The sequence below is a fragment of the Dreissena polymorpha genome, chromosome 8 (genome assembly GCF_020536995.1).
Source record: "Dreissena polymorpha isolate Duluth1 chromosome 8, UMN_Dpol_1.0, whole genome shotgun sequence".
Classification (NCBI taxonomy): domain Eukaryota; kingdom Metazoa; phylum Mollusca; class Bivalvia; order Myida; family Dreissenidae; genus Dreissena; species Dreissena polymorpha.
In genome coordinates this window covers 61,504,271-61,517,393 of record NC_068362.1, presented here as the reverse complement: position 1 = coordinate 61,517,393, position 13,123 = coordinate 61,504,271, and the positions used below count along the sequence as shown (strand labels likewise).

The 13,123-nt window shown below is 37.1% G+C and overlaps 1 protein-coding gene across 1 annotated transcript in view; it reads left to right on the top strand.

The window, feature by feature from the left end:
- LOC127840574 (uncharacterized) overlaps positions 1 to 13,123 on the top strand; it is a 107,286-nt gene that overhangs the window by 26,454 nt on the left and 67,709 nt on the right. The window contains exons 7-18 of the mRNA XM_052368983.1: positions 646 to 821; positions 2,036 to 2,180; positions 2,699 to 2,869; positions 3,189 to 3,257; positions 3,662 to 3,838; positions 4,350 to 4,547; positions 6,591 to 6,713; positions 8,857 to 9,018; positions 9,478 to 9,654; positions 10,549 to 10,749; positions 12,103 to 12,276; positions 13,003 to 13,119. Of these exons, the coding sequence (XP_052224943.1) occupies positions 646 to 821; positions 2,036 to 2,180; positions 2,699 to 2,869; positions 3,189 to 3,257; positions 3,662 to 3,838; positions 4,350 to 4,547; positions 6,591 to 6,713; positions 8,857 to 9,018; positions 9,478 to 9,654; positions 10,549 to 10,749; positions 12,103 to 12,276; positions 13,003 to 13,119 (1,890 nt within the window). The remainder of the gene's footprint in view (positions 1 to 645; positions 822 to 2,035; positions 2,181 to 2,698; positions 2,870 to 3,188; positions 3,258 to 3,661; positions 3,839 to 4,349; positions 4,548 to 6,590; positions 6,714 to 8,856; positions 9,019 to 9,477; positions 9,655 to 10,548; positions 10,750 to 12,102; positions 12,277 to 13,002; positions 13,120 to 13,123) is intronic.

The window sequence follows — 13,123 nt, the reverse complement described above, 5'->3', positions numbered from 1 at the left end:
GAAAAAAATCGAAGAAAATGCTAATTTTAGAAATTCAGCAGACGACATTTTTGCAGACGACAAATTTCCCAGCATGCAAAGGGTTAATGGAAGTCTCTTCTTAGCATAAAAAAGTTAAGGTGAAAAGTGTTGTGTGTGATTAGCCAAAGTGGACTGCAGAGGCTAATCTGTGACAACTTTTTACACACATGGATTAAGTCCCTTTTTCAAAAAGCGGGGCTAAAATCATAAAGTAACATTTAATTAAAAAATGTAAAGCTTTAATAATTTATTGACTTCTGATAGTGATCAAACTTAAATATTACATAAAGGAAAACCTTAAGAAGTTGTTACAGTAATCTTTTCTTGATGCATATCAAAAAGATAAATATTTGATGATGGCATACACAACAATACTGCATACTAAAAGGTAGACTTGATTGTGGTCAAGGCTTCACCATGGCATGTTAAAAATATCCTTTTGATAGCTAGTTGTTTGCACATGAATTACTCTAAGATCCAGCATAAATTAAAGTAGTGGGCTCGATCATTTCACAAAATGACATGTTTTGTATTTGTAAAACATTAAAAAATGTCTAAATTGAGGTATAATATTGTTTACATCAGAGTCTCGTTTATCTCTGCCTACATTTTTCTTCCTTGAAGGTTGTGATGTAACCATGACAACAGGGTTTGGAAGGATTACCTCCCCTGGATACTCTACAGGGAACCAGTACCCTGCAAATCTCCGTTGTACTGTTGCCCTGCGCGATGCACTCCAAAGAAAAACAACTCTCATTTTTCATAATTTTGACACAGAGGAAGAATTTGATACGGTTAAGGTAAAGGAGGTCCTCACTGTCTTTGCTGTTTTGGCAATATTTATGTATAAATAGGATCTGGCACGAGTTGTCATATCATACCATTTTTATTAAACGAGTTCAGGAATTTTGTTAGTAAGCGAGCCTGTGGCGAGCTTACTAACGAATTTCCTGGACGGGTTTAATAAAATATGGTATGATAAGACGAGTGTCAGATCTTTTTTATCACATGCTTTTAAATGAGCAAATTAAATAAATAAACAAATAAATATTTACGCAAACATAATGATAAATCCCGAATGTTAATTACATTTCGTAACATCATTTGACGTAAGCAACAACATTTCAGCAAAATTACAAAATGCGATTGGTCAATAAACAAAAACTAAGCCAATGAAAACGCTTAAAAATGTTGTATTACACATGTGTAATAAAAAAAAAAAAATAATGGTTATATTACATTGAAAACAGGGTATGGCATGTGATAAATCTTTGTAAGCATATTTAATAAATCATTAAGCTTTGTTCAGTGAAAACTGGGCTTTATACATGAGCGTAAAATGTAGTCCCATATTAGCCTGTGCAGTCCGCACATGGAAATCAGGAAGGACACTTTCCGCTTTTATGGGTTTGTTTGTTTAAAGAAAGTCTGATGGAAAATCCATTTTATGGGAAAAGTATTGTTCCTAATTAACCTGTGAAATCTGCTCATGCATTAAGTCCTGTTTACCAAGAACAATGCTCATTTTCATTTTGTTATGACTTTGTTTTGACTTGAAACAGAAGTTTGAAAGCCAGCATGATTTTGATTGCATGACATAAAAAGTTTTAATGTTTGCTTTATATACTAACCTTTACCGGAAGTCTGTTTTAATGACAATTAGAGAATATTTGACTGTCAATAACTATACCGACACTTCCATTGTACACAGAAATAGGATTAAAGTCTGCAAAAAAGGAGGCTTATTCTTGGAAAATGGGGCTTAATGCATTTGCATGAAGTGTTGTCCCATATTAACTTTTGCAGTCGTGACATACTGATAAAGGACCACACTTTCCATCTATACTGGTTTTTGTTAAGAAAGGAAGTATTGAAAAAATGCCATAAAAGTGGAAAGTGTCATCCTGAATTGCCTGAGTGCACTGCACAGATTAATCTGGGACCAAAACTTTATGCACATGCATTAAGCCCTGTTTTCCCAGAGTCAGGCTGTATTGTATATTGCTTTATTCAGGTGTACAACAGTACCACATTGCTCAAGACACTCAGTGGTCGTCCTAACCAGACAATCTTCACCTCACACAATGGAGAGTTCCACCTCCAATTTCAAACTGATGGAAGAGTCAGCGAGTCTGGATGGAATGCTTCATTCTCGTTTGGTATGAAGCATGACATATTTGTATAGCCTATACTAGATATTTGTTTAGAAGGGACTTCCTTTAAGCAAAATTAGCCATGTAAGCAGAAAGTGTTATCCTTGATTAGCCTGTGCAGACTGTACAGGCTAATCTTGAGCAACACTTAATGCACATGTATTTAGCTGGGTTTTCTGAGAGTTTTGCTTATTTATTATCATTGAACAATAATCAATTAATGTATGATTAATGTATGATTTAATAAAATTGCTGCTTTTGTGTTATTCCTTCAACATTCTTTCTTACAAAAACATATGTTTTTCCTACTCACAAGTTTACTTATAAAAAATGTTTATTTTATCCAGTAGTGGCTGAATATTCTGAGAATAAATTTTAGAACTCTGTCTCAAAGAATAATTTAATATTTAGCATATGTTGTATAAAAGTTTTGGTAGTTTGGGTATTAAAAATGTCCTTTGATGCAATCATATTTATTTGTAACATGACAAAAATGTTGATTTTTATAGTTTTCTTGTAAACAGGTTGCAATGACAACAGATCTCATTCAGCACATACAATCACCACCCCAGGCTGGGTGGAGTACGGCCAGTCAGCAAACTATTCCTGTGATACTGGCTACCGACTGGTGGGAGCCAGTCATTCATACTGTGATATGGGTGGAGTGTGGAGAACTGACCCTCCCACATGTAAATGTAGGTGAAATGATAATGTACATTGAAGTGGTGGGTGCAAGTCAATCATACTGTGATATGGGTGGAGTGTGGAGAACTGACCCTCCCACCTGTAAATGAAGGTGAAATGTGGCTGAACATTGTAATTGTGGATGCCAGTCAATCATACTGTGATATGGGTGGAGTGTGGAGTACTGACCCTTCCACCTGTAAATGTAGGTAAAATTGTGATGTACATTGTAGCGGTGGGTGCCATTCCAGCATACTGTGATATGGGTTAAGTCTTGAGAACTGACCCTCCCACTTGTAAATATAGGTGATATGGTGATTTACATTGTAGTGGTGGGTGCCAGTCAATCATACTGTGATATGTGCTGGGTCTGGTTTACTGACCCTCCCACCTGTAAATGTAGGTGATGTACATTTTAGTGGTTTAATTGTTCTGTATCTTGTTTAGCCATAATGATAAGTTATGTTTCAATCTCTGGTAAAATTCCCACAGTCAAGCTTGCATATGATTGTACAGCTTAAACAATACTTCTATCTCAACCTTTGATTGAAACCTTTCCCGCTTAGAAGCAAAGTAAAATTACTGTCTGTACCTCACAGGCTGTTTAGGTTTTGTGCTGCTTGTTGCTCATCTGTATCTTATTGGTTGTAAGTGAAGCCTTAAAAACTGAAATCAATCTAGAGAAATCTTTAATTTTATTTGATTTTTCCTAGGGAATACAAAAGCATCAAAATAAGTGACTAAGTGGAAAAGGATTAAAGAGATCCAAGCAAGTGCTTCATTGTGATTATAATCTGTTCCAGTAATATATTGTGGGCCACCAGAACCCTTGGCCAATGGAGTATTACTCAACGTGACAAGTCGGTACATGAAGGACAGAGGTACAGCAAACTACAGCTGCCTGCACGGGTACACCATGATAGGTTCAGAGACTGTTCCATGCACGGAAAAGGGGTGGGGTAAACTTCCTGAATGCGCAGGTAAGGAGAAGTGCACTTCCAAACATGTTATGTTGTATGCTTCATCAAAAAGAAATAGCTGTGCTGTGGTAAAATGGGGCTTAATGCATCTTCCCAAGTGTCTTCCCAAAACTTTAACCTTGCTCATAAAATGAAAACTCTTGGGTCTATGTTCTGTGAACTTTACATGTGCATGCACCTCATTGAGGTCTACCATCAAACATGGTTTGAGGTCACTAGGTCAAAGGCTAAGGTCATTGGGGGAATTGTGTTTCACAAACACAGCTCTGGCTGTTTAAAGGAAGTCTCTTCTAAACAAAAAATCGTGTCTAGGCCAAAAATGTCATCCCTGATTAGCCTGTGCAGACTGCTGCTGTCCGCACAGGCTTATCAGGTATGACACTTTCTGCCTAAACATTTATTCCAAGAAAGAACTACCTCTAAACAAAAAGTACTATTAAAGCAGTAAGTTTTCCCAGCATGCGGCTCATTTGTAAAATACAATTTAACATGCTTTTGTTCTATTTTCCAGGCATTGAGTGTCCAAAGTTGAAGCCCCTGCCCAATGGTCGCACCCTCACGCCGTATTTCTACCATCACCTCCGGCGGGTGGAGTTCGTTTGTGAGAGGGGCTTTAATCTGGTGGGAAACATGTACACTGAGTGTATTGTGAACAGTAGTCGTATGGCCGCATGGTCGAGCCCCCACCCAGCATGTGTGGCAGACATTGGTATGTCTGGAGTGACAATTTTCATTATGAGTCGCGTTCTGGGAAAACTGGGCTTAATGCATGCGGGTAAAGTGTCGTCCCAGATGAGTCTGAACAGGCTTATCTCGGACAAATCTTTCTGCTTTTATGGAATTTTTTGTTTGCAGGAAGTGTCCTCTTAGTCAAAATCCAGTTTAGGCAGAAAGTGTCATCCCTGATGAGCCTGTTCACACTGCACAGGCTAATCTGGGATAACACTTTATGAACATGCATTAAGCCCAGTTTTCCCATAAATAGGCTTGTATTATCAAACCTGAATTTACAAAATTTATAACAACCTGTTGAGTAACAGTATATCCAGATTGTGAAATATGTGTGATTTATCAGCTTCTGTTAGGCAGTGTTCAAGTAGAACAAGGTTTGTTTTCTAAAGCTTCTTTACATCTTGTAATATTGCTTAACAGAATTAGCCCAGTAGAAGAGTTCTTTCACTTCATTCACGACATTACTATAAAATGTGTAGCATTTTTTCCCTGACAACAAAACAACAATTATTTAATGCTTAACCTTTAGGAATAAAATGTGACCTTTTTTTCAAAATTATGTAAGACATACAATAGGTTTTCATAAATGTTGTACCATTTGAAAATACATGTTGTTGTTTTACATATTTGGATTTTCTTTTATTCAGAGCCTTTCTGCAAAGAAATCATTGTTCTAAATGGTCGTGTCAATCAAACTGGACCAATCAGACTTGGCCAATTTGTCCATGTGACCTGCAACCATGGATACCAGCTGAATGGATCTTATGATGGAGTGATTTGTAATGCGTCTGGGGTTTACGATAAAAGTATTCCCAAATGTTATGGCAAGTATGATTAAAAATTGTTGACTGTGATTACTAAACCCTTTCACACTCAGAAGCAAAGTGAAAATGGCTATATGCAAATAGCATAAAACCAGAACAGCCTGCGAGTTAATCGCAGTCTGTTTAGGTTTTATGCTGTTTGATGCTCATCAGTATCTAAGGTTTGGAGATGAAGCCTTAAAAACTTGAATCTAGTAAGAAAGGTCTTAAAAAAGTATTACTTTCTAAGGGACTACATATGCGTGAAAATATGTATCTAATTGGTAAAGGGTTAACTAACACTCAAAAGTTTAAGCAATATTTAGAAATAAATTAGTTTATGGTGAATGTAGTGCACATTATGTAAAATCTTTATTAGTTGTTGGACATTAAATTGTTGATTTTGTGGGTTTACTGTTCCACAAACACATTGGAAAATGTCTAACGCAAATTCCTAATGTTGTTCCATAAAAAGCAGAAATCCACAAATATAGGTGTTTACACAAAATCTTTTTTTTAATAAACAACGCAACAAGCTCATGAGGAATATAAATGAGTCGTGTTCTGAGAAAACTGGGCTAATGTATGTGTGTTAAGTGTTGTCCCAGATTAGCCTGTGCAGTCTGCACAGGCTAATCAGGGACGACACTTTCCGCCTAAATTGGATTTTTGCTAAGAAGAGACTTCATTTAAACAAAAAATGTCATAAAAGCGGAAAGTGTTGTCCCTGATAAGCCTGTGCGGACTACACAGGCTAAAGTGGGATGACACTTTACGCACAAGCATTATGCCCGGTTTTCTCAGAACGCAGCTCAAATGATTTTACAGTAAACAAAAAATTGAATGAAGTACTCCCTTTTTATTATACATGCATCAAAGGTTATTTTTTCTGTAATAAAATTACCTTGAAGAAAGAGAAACCTCTGATAGTCTTAAATCTCTAATGAATAGTTATATCAAGTTTTTTTTCATGTACAATATTGTATGGTTGATCTTTCAAGATGTTAATGACTTGCAATTGAACTTGTGGCTTATGTACATGTAACACCATACAAGTTGTTAATGGCTTACGACTTAATTTATGGCTTGTCTGACACCTTTACTGAAAATATCAACTCCTGATTGCAATTTTAAGCAAGAATGAAAAAAAGAGCAATGATTGAGAATTACAAAAGTTGTTCTTATGTGCAAGTAACACCAAGTTCTCTGATTTATAGATGTGGATGAATGTTCCCGAGGTGTGTGTGGAGAAGACATCTGCATCAACACTGTGGGCTCCTATTGGTGTCAGTGTCGCCCTGGGTACCACCATCGGAGCGTAACAGAGCCCAACTGTACCGGTAAGAACTGGCAAGGTGAATTTATGGGATTGGTGAAGTGAGTCTCTTTCTGAGAAAACTGGGTTTAATGCATGTGCGTAAAGTGTCATCCCAGATTAGCCTGTGCAGTCCGCACAGGCTAATCAGGGACGACACTTTCCGCTTTTATGGATATTTTTAGTTTCAAGGAAGCCCCTCCTCACCGAAAACAAGTTAAGGCGGAAAGTGTCGTCCCTGATTAGCCTGTGCGGACTGCACAGGCTAATCTGGAATGACACTTTACGCACATGCATTATGCCCAGTTTTCTGAGAACACGACTCATATATAAGCTGTGTGAGCGGCTTGGTTGCATACTTTTCATGAAACAGCAACAAATGTCTGTGTACTTCTTAGCAATTGAGTCGTGTTCTGAGAAAACTGGGCATAATGCATGTGGGTAAAGTGTCATCCCAGATTAGCTTGTGCAGTCAGCACAGGCTAATCAGGGACGACACTTGCCGCCTAAATTGGATTTCAGTTTAACGGAATGTCATAGAAGCGGAAAGTGTCTCCCTGATTAGCCTGTGTGGACGGCATAGGCTAATCTAGGATGACACTTTACGCACATGCAATAAGCCCAGATTTCTCAGAACACGACTCAATTGGTATCATGAACTTGACACTGAAGTGCATGCTTGAAATAAATCAAGTATTTAATTTAACAATATACAACAAGTATTTGTGCAAGATACCTTTGTCCTATGAGCATATCAGAGCTCATCTGTCATGTTGATAACTTCAATATTAGCCCCTCTCTGGGAAGACAGGGCTTTATGCATGTGCTTTTTATGCCCCCCTCCCATCGAATGATCGGGGGCAGCGTTCTAGATAAGCTGTGCATATACGCATTAGAAATATCAAGATACGCTCAATTTAGCATTTCCGTACGTACATTTAAGCAAGCCAATCTGGACTTACGCTAATGATGTAAATTCTCTGCGTACAACGTAAACAAAAAATGCAAACAGCTTATTGTCTTTCGCAAAAATATGAGACTGGTTTTCATAAAAATTAGAGCTAATTTGTGCGCTGGATTGTAGAAATAGTTAGCCAGTCGGTATGTATACTCTGTATCATCTAGACGCATGGTAAATTTAGTATTGATTTTTTTAACAGACAGTCAAGCGCTTATGTGTTTATTTACATGAAGATGTCAGCAAGACTTCTTCGAAGCAAAAACAAATTACTTCTCAAAGTAAAATTGAATCTTTTTATACGGCAAAAGTTTTATCGAGTAAAAACATTGTACTGCCAATACTGAATGATTTAATTTCCTCTGTTTTCAAACAAAAAAGGACACACTTAAACGCTAATAAAAGAACTGTTGAAAGTTAAATGTGTCCAGACCTGGCTTAGGAGGAAAAAACGAAGGAGGAAAGGGCTCATGGAAGCCTATAAACCAAGGACAGTAAAAAAACAAAAACAAAAACACTTTAAGAAACCTACTACTATGAAGGAATACACATAGTTAATGGTTTATTGTGTTTAACATGATAAAAGTAGTGTGTCTGTACCCCGGCTATATTCTTGTTTTACTTTAAGCAAATTACCCTTCAAGCAAGGCACAATTTGACCATTTACCCCCATGCTTTGAAAAGTGTGGGTATTTACCCCCATGGGTAAAAAATTATCTATTATGCTGCGGGGGTATATTGTTTTTGGCCTGTCATTCTGTCTGTCATTCTGTCCCAAAACTTGGTCATAACTTTTGCAATATTGAAGATAGCAACTTGATATTTGGCATACATGTGTATCTCCTGGAGCTGCACATTTTTAGTGGTCAAAGGTCAAGATCATCCTTCAAGGTCAAATATTTGGCTTCAAAGCGGCGCAATAGGGGGCATTGTGTTTCACAAACACAGCTCTAAAACTGTGCTTAATGCATATGAGTGAAATGTTGTCCCAAATAAGCCTCTACAGATGACATTTTCTTCCTTAATTGGATTTTTGCCAAGAAGAGCTCTTTAAACCAAAAATACAATAAAAGTTGAAATTGTCTTCCCTGATAAGCCTGTGCAGACTGCACAGGCTAATCTGCAACAACACTTTACGCTCATGCATTAAGCCCTATTTTTTCAGAAAGGCTTATATGTATGTATCTGCAATATGCATCCCTGTTCACAGATATTGACGAGTGTGCAGCCAAAACCAGTGACTGCAAGCAGAAATGTGACAATACCCCCGGGGGATACCAGTGTGGGTGTTGGGCTGGAGCCCGCCTCTACACGAGTAGTCAAGTGGTCATGCTGGGAACAACGGTGCTGGTTCCCAATGTCTCCTGCTACAGTAAGTCCTACATCTTGAAGCCAGAGTGCATCAAAGTACACAACATTGTAACTTTGCTGGCTAGCTCATTTGATGGATTAATTGAAAGATAATTACTGTAACCGTTTGCTAGTATTATTTGATGTAGGGAATACATGAAACAAAACATTATCAAAATGCTTAAAACTTGGGTCACGTCCTTTGAACAGTTAATGAAATGCATTTGGTGTGTAGCAAAACAAATGGCATGAAGCCCTATAGTAAAAAATAAAGCAAGAAGGACTAGCATTTTTGCCAGAAAAAAGCAACATGACTTTCAGCAAAGGATACTTTTCAGCTATACCTATAAGGCCTTTTAGCACTTCTTGCTTGGTGCATTATGTCAAATAATGAAGCAAATGCTTTCAAATACTATTAAAACATAGATGAAGGAAAGATGAGCAAATTTCATTTGTGTTTGATTTTGTGTTTGTTTTTCAGCATTGTGCCCGGGAAACTTTTCTGAAGAGTTTGAAATATTTGAAACAATAGAACCGGTATCTGATGGGAGTTACATAGCCAGCACAAGGCTGGTGTTGGGTTGTTACCACAAGCCACCTCAGATCATTGAGTGTCAGTCAAATGGAACCTGGTCTAAACACGTAGAGAAATGTGATGGTAGGTGTACAAAAGTTTATGTACCAATCTAGTGTAGAGTGTGAAAGTGTTGTATCACCTTTAATTGTCTATATTAGATACAATACTTACATGCTCTGCTCTCACTGTTTTCATTTATATAGTTTACATATTAAATTATGTAGCTTAATTTAAATAGGAATTTTTTAAAATTATACTTAAAGAATCACCACAGTTTTCTTAGGGCCCAAACAAAAGGCCAAAATTTAGAAAAAGAACCTAAAGGGAGGTTACTAAACATTCTTGGAAAAGTTCATAACAATATGATATGAAATATCAAAAAGTGTTAGATCTTTTGTTAACACATGCTTTTAAAGGACAAAATACTTGAAATTTCATAAACTATTGCTGATCAACTCTGAAGTTATTTACTGCTGTGAAATCTGTGGGTTTTTTTTTCAAAAAGTATGCCATGTGATTGATCAGTAATAAAAATATGTAACCAATTAAACAATCTTAATGTAGCCTTACACATGTGTCAGACAAAAATGTGTTAATTGCGGTTTTACATGGGAAACTCAGGCTTTTTTTAACCCATTTATACCTAGCGTCTAGAAAAAAGGCCTTGGCAAACAGCGTAGACCCAGATGAGACGCCGCATGATGCGGCATATCATCAAGGTCTGCGCTGTTCGCTTAAAGGAATTTCTGTAAAAAAATGTTCTAAATATAGAAATAAATTTACTTAACATTCCTAATTTTGGAAATAAATTGATCGAATTTAGAAGGATGGGAGAGTCCACTAGGCATAAATGGGTTAATGCCGGGCTTAATGCATGTGCGTAAAATGTTGAATGACACTTTGCATCTAAACTGAATTTTTGCAGAGCTGTATTTTTTTTTGTATTGGACAGTGGTAATTTGTCTGTACTTACAGATATCACATGTAACAAGATCAATTCCCCTATCAATGGCAAGGTTGAGTTCACGTCTGCCCAAAGACTTCTGGGTAGCTACGCCTGGTACACCTGTGACCTAGGTTTCTTTATCCAGGGCAACCCGAAAAGATACTGTGACCTTGATCTCACAGTAGGTCAGCCACAGGGCAAATGGACAGGGACAGCTGCTATTTGTATTGGTAAGATGTGCTGAGTTGGCCCTTTCTAGCTCAGATATACCATTTGACGGGTTTGTAATCGTTTAAAAAATCAAATTAAATTAAAGATCTTTCTAATTAGATTAAATTTTCAAAGGATTAATTTCCAACCCTAACATACTGATGAGCAGCAAACCGCATAAAACCTGAACAGCATGCGGGTTACACACAGGCTGTAATGGTTTTATGCTGGTTGCATATAGCCATTTTCACTCTGCTTCTTATGGGGAAAAGGGTCAGGTAACATTTATTATAATATCTGATCGGATGACCCAAAAAATCAGGTTTCAAAACGATTGTGTAGGTTCGAGACTATTTATTTAAAAAAAATGTGTAAGCCTCATTTTATGTTTACTTAAAGAATGTTATTAAAATTTAAATTTGTAAATAGCCTGCCAAGAGAGATGTTTTGAAGACTATTCTATTTCATTAGAATTGTGATCAGTATCATAATAATAGCAAATTATGTCACCAAATACCATAATATGCTTTTTTTAAATGTATTCACTGTTTTTTTTCAGAGCAGTTTTGATAAACCAAAATAATGCATAAATAGAGAATATTACCGGTATGTGAGTTTTGGATAAAGATCAAGTTTATCATGCAAGGCTTAAAACCATGATAACGTGAAGCCTCCAAGCGCTACAATGGTTCAAGCCAAGCATGATAAACTTGATCTGTATCCAAACCTCACATTATATTCTATTTATCCTACTATTTCCTCCCTTTTTCCGTTTATAATTACCAAATATCACATTTTTTTAAGATTTTGTTCTTCCGTAGTTGACAAAAACAGATTCTCCATTTTTTGGAAATCCCCAAGTGTGATCTAAAAATAGAGATAGTATAGAGCTAAAGTTTATACGATCGTTGTTATACTATCGATTTTCATCTGGTAATAGGATAAAACATAAAGTGGTTTCCTTCTAAAATTGTTAAAACCACCTCCCCAAGGGTAAAAAGAATCCTTGAGACATTTTCCTGACTCGCCCAATACCCAACAAAATCAGAATATGCTTTAAAGGATTTTTGTTTGTATCCAAAATATGATCCTGGCTCTTGAAAAACTGGGCTTTAAGCCTGTGTCTAAAGTGTTATCCCAGATTAGCCTGTGCAGTCCCAAATGGTTAATCAGTTTTAGCACTTTCAACCTAAACTGGAATTTTGCCAAAAAAAAGAGACTTCCTTTAAATAGAAAATATTCAATGAAAGTGGAAAGTATTGACCCTCATTAGCCTGTGCAAAGTGTACAGGTTAATCTGCAAAGACAATAGGCACATGCATGAAGCCCAGTTTATCCAGAACTTTGCCCATATGGTCTATGCTGGTTTGCAGCTGTGGAGTGTGGCACTCCGCCAGCCATCATCAATGGCGACGTATTGAGTACTGGGACCAAGTATAGAAGCACTGTGACCTACACATGTCACTATGGTTACAGACTGGCGGGGGACAATGTCAGGACCTGCCTGCATACAGCTATGTGGAGTACCCAACAAATACACTGCATTGGTATGTATATTGGTATGCATATTGGTATGCATATTGATATGCATGATGTTAATGTTATCCCCTGCCATCGGCGGAGGGATATTGTTTTGGCGTTGTTCGTCCGTCCGTCTTTCTGTCCGTCCGGAGCCAATCTTGGAAGTGCTTTGGCGGATTTCATTGAAACTTGGTATGAGTATATACATGTATATGGATAACATGATGATGCACGCCAAATGGCATTGTACACCATCTGTTAAAAACAGAGTTATGACCCTTTGTATCTTGAAAAAATGCTTTTTTGAGTGTCAGATATAACACTTTTGTGTCCAGAAGCATATTGGCAGGGGATATCAATTTAACGAATTTGCTTGTTTTTAAGAAATTCAAGTTTTTGGCATGTATCATACTTTTTTTATGCTATAACGTTAAGCTTACACTTTGTATTTTCTATGTATTATTATATGAGCTTTGCTCTGAAAAAAATGGGACTTAATGCATTTGCCTAAAGTTTTGTCCCAGATTAGCCTGTGCATTCAGTCTGCACAGGCTAATCAGGGACCAAACTGTCCACTATTATGGAATATTTCGTTTAAAATAAGTCACTTCTTAGCTTAAATCCATTTTGGGCAGAAAGCGTCGCCCTGCTTAGCGTTTACAGACAGGCTTTACTGGGACAACGCTTTATGTACATGCATTAAGCCCCATTTTCCCGAAGTGAAGCTCATTCATTGTTTTTGTTTTTTTCAGCGGAAGTTTGCCCACGTCCGGTTGTGATGGAGCATGCAAGTGTGGGACATAATGGCCTGTATTATCTGCGACAAAATGTCAGTTTTAGTTGTCCAAAAGAAGGATACAAAATAAGTGGTAA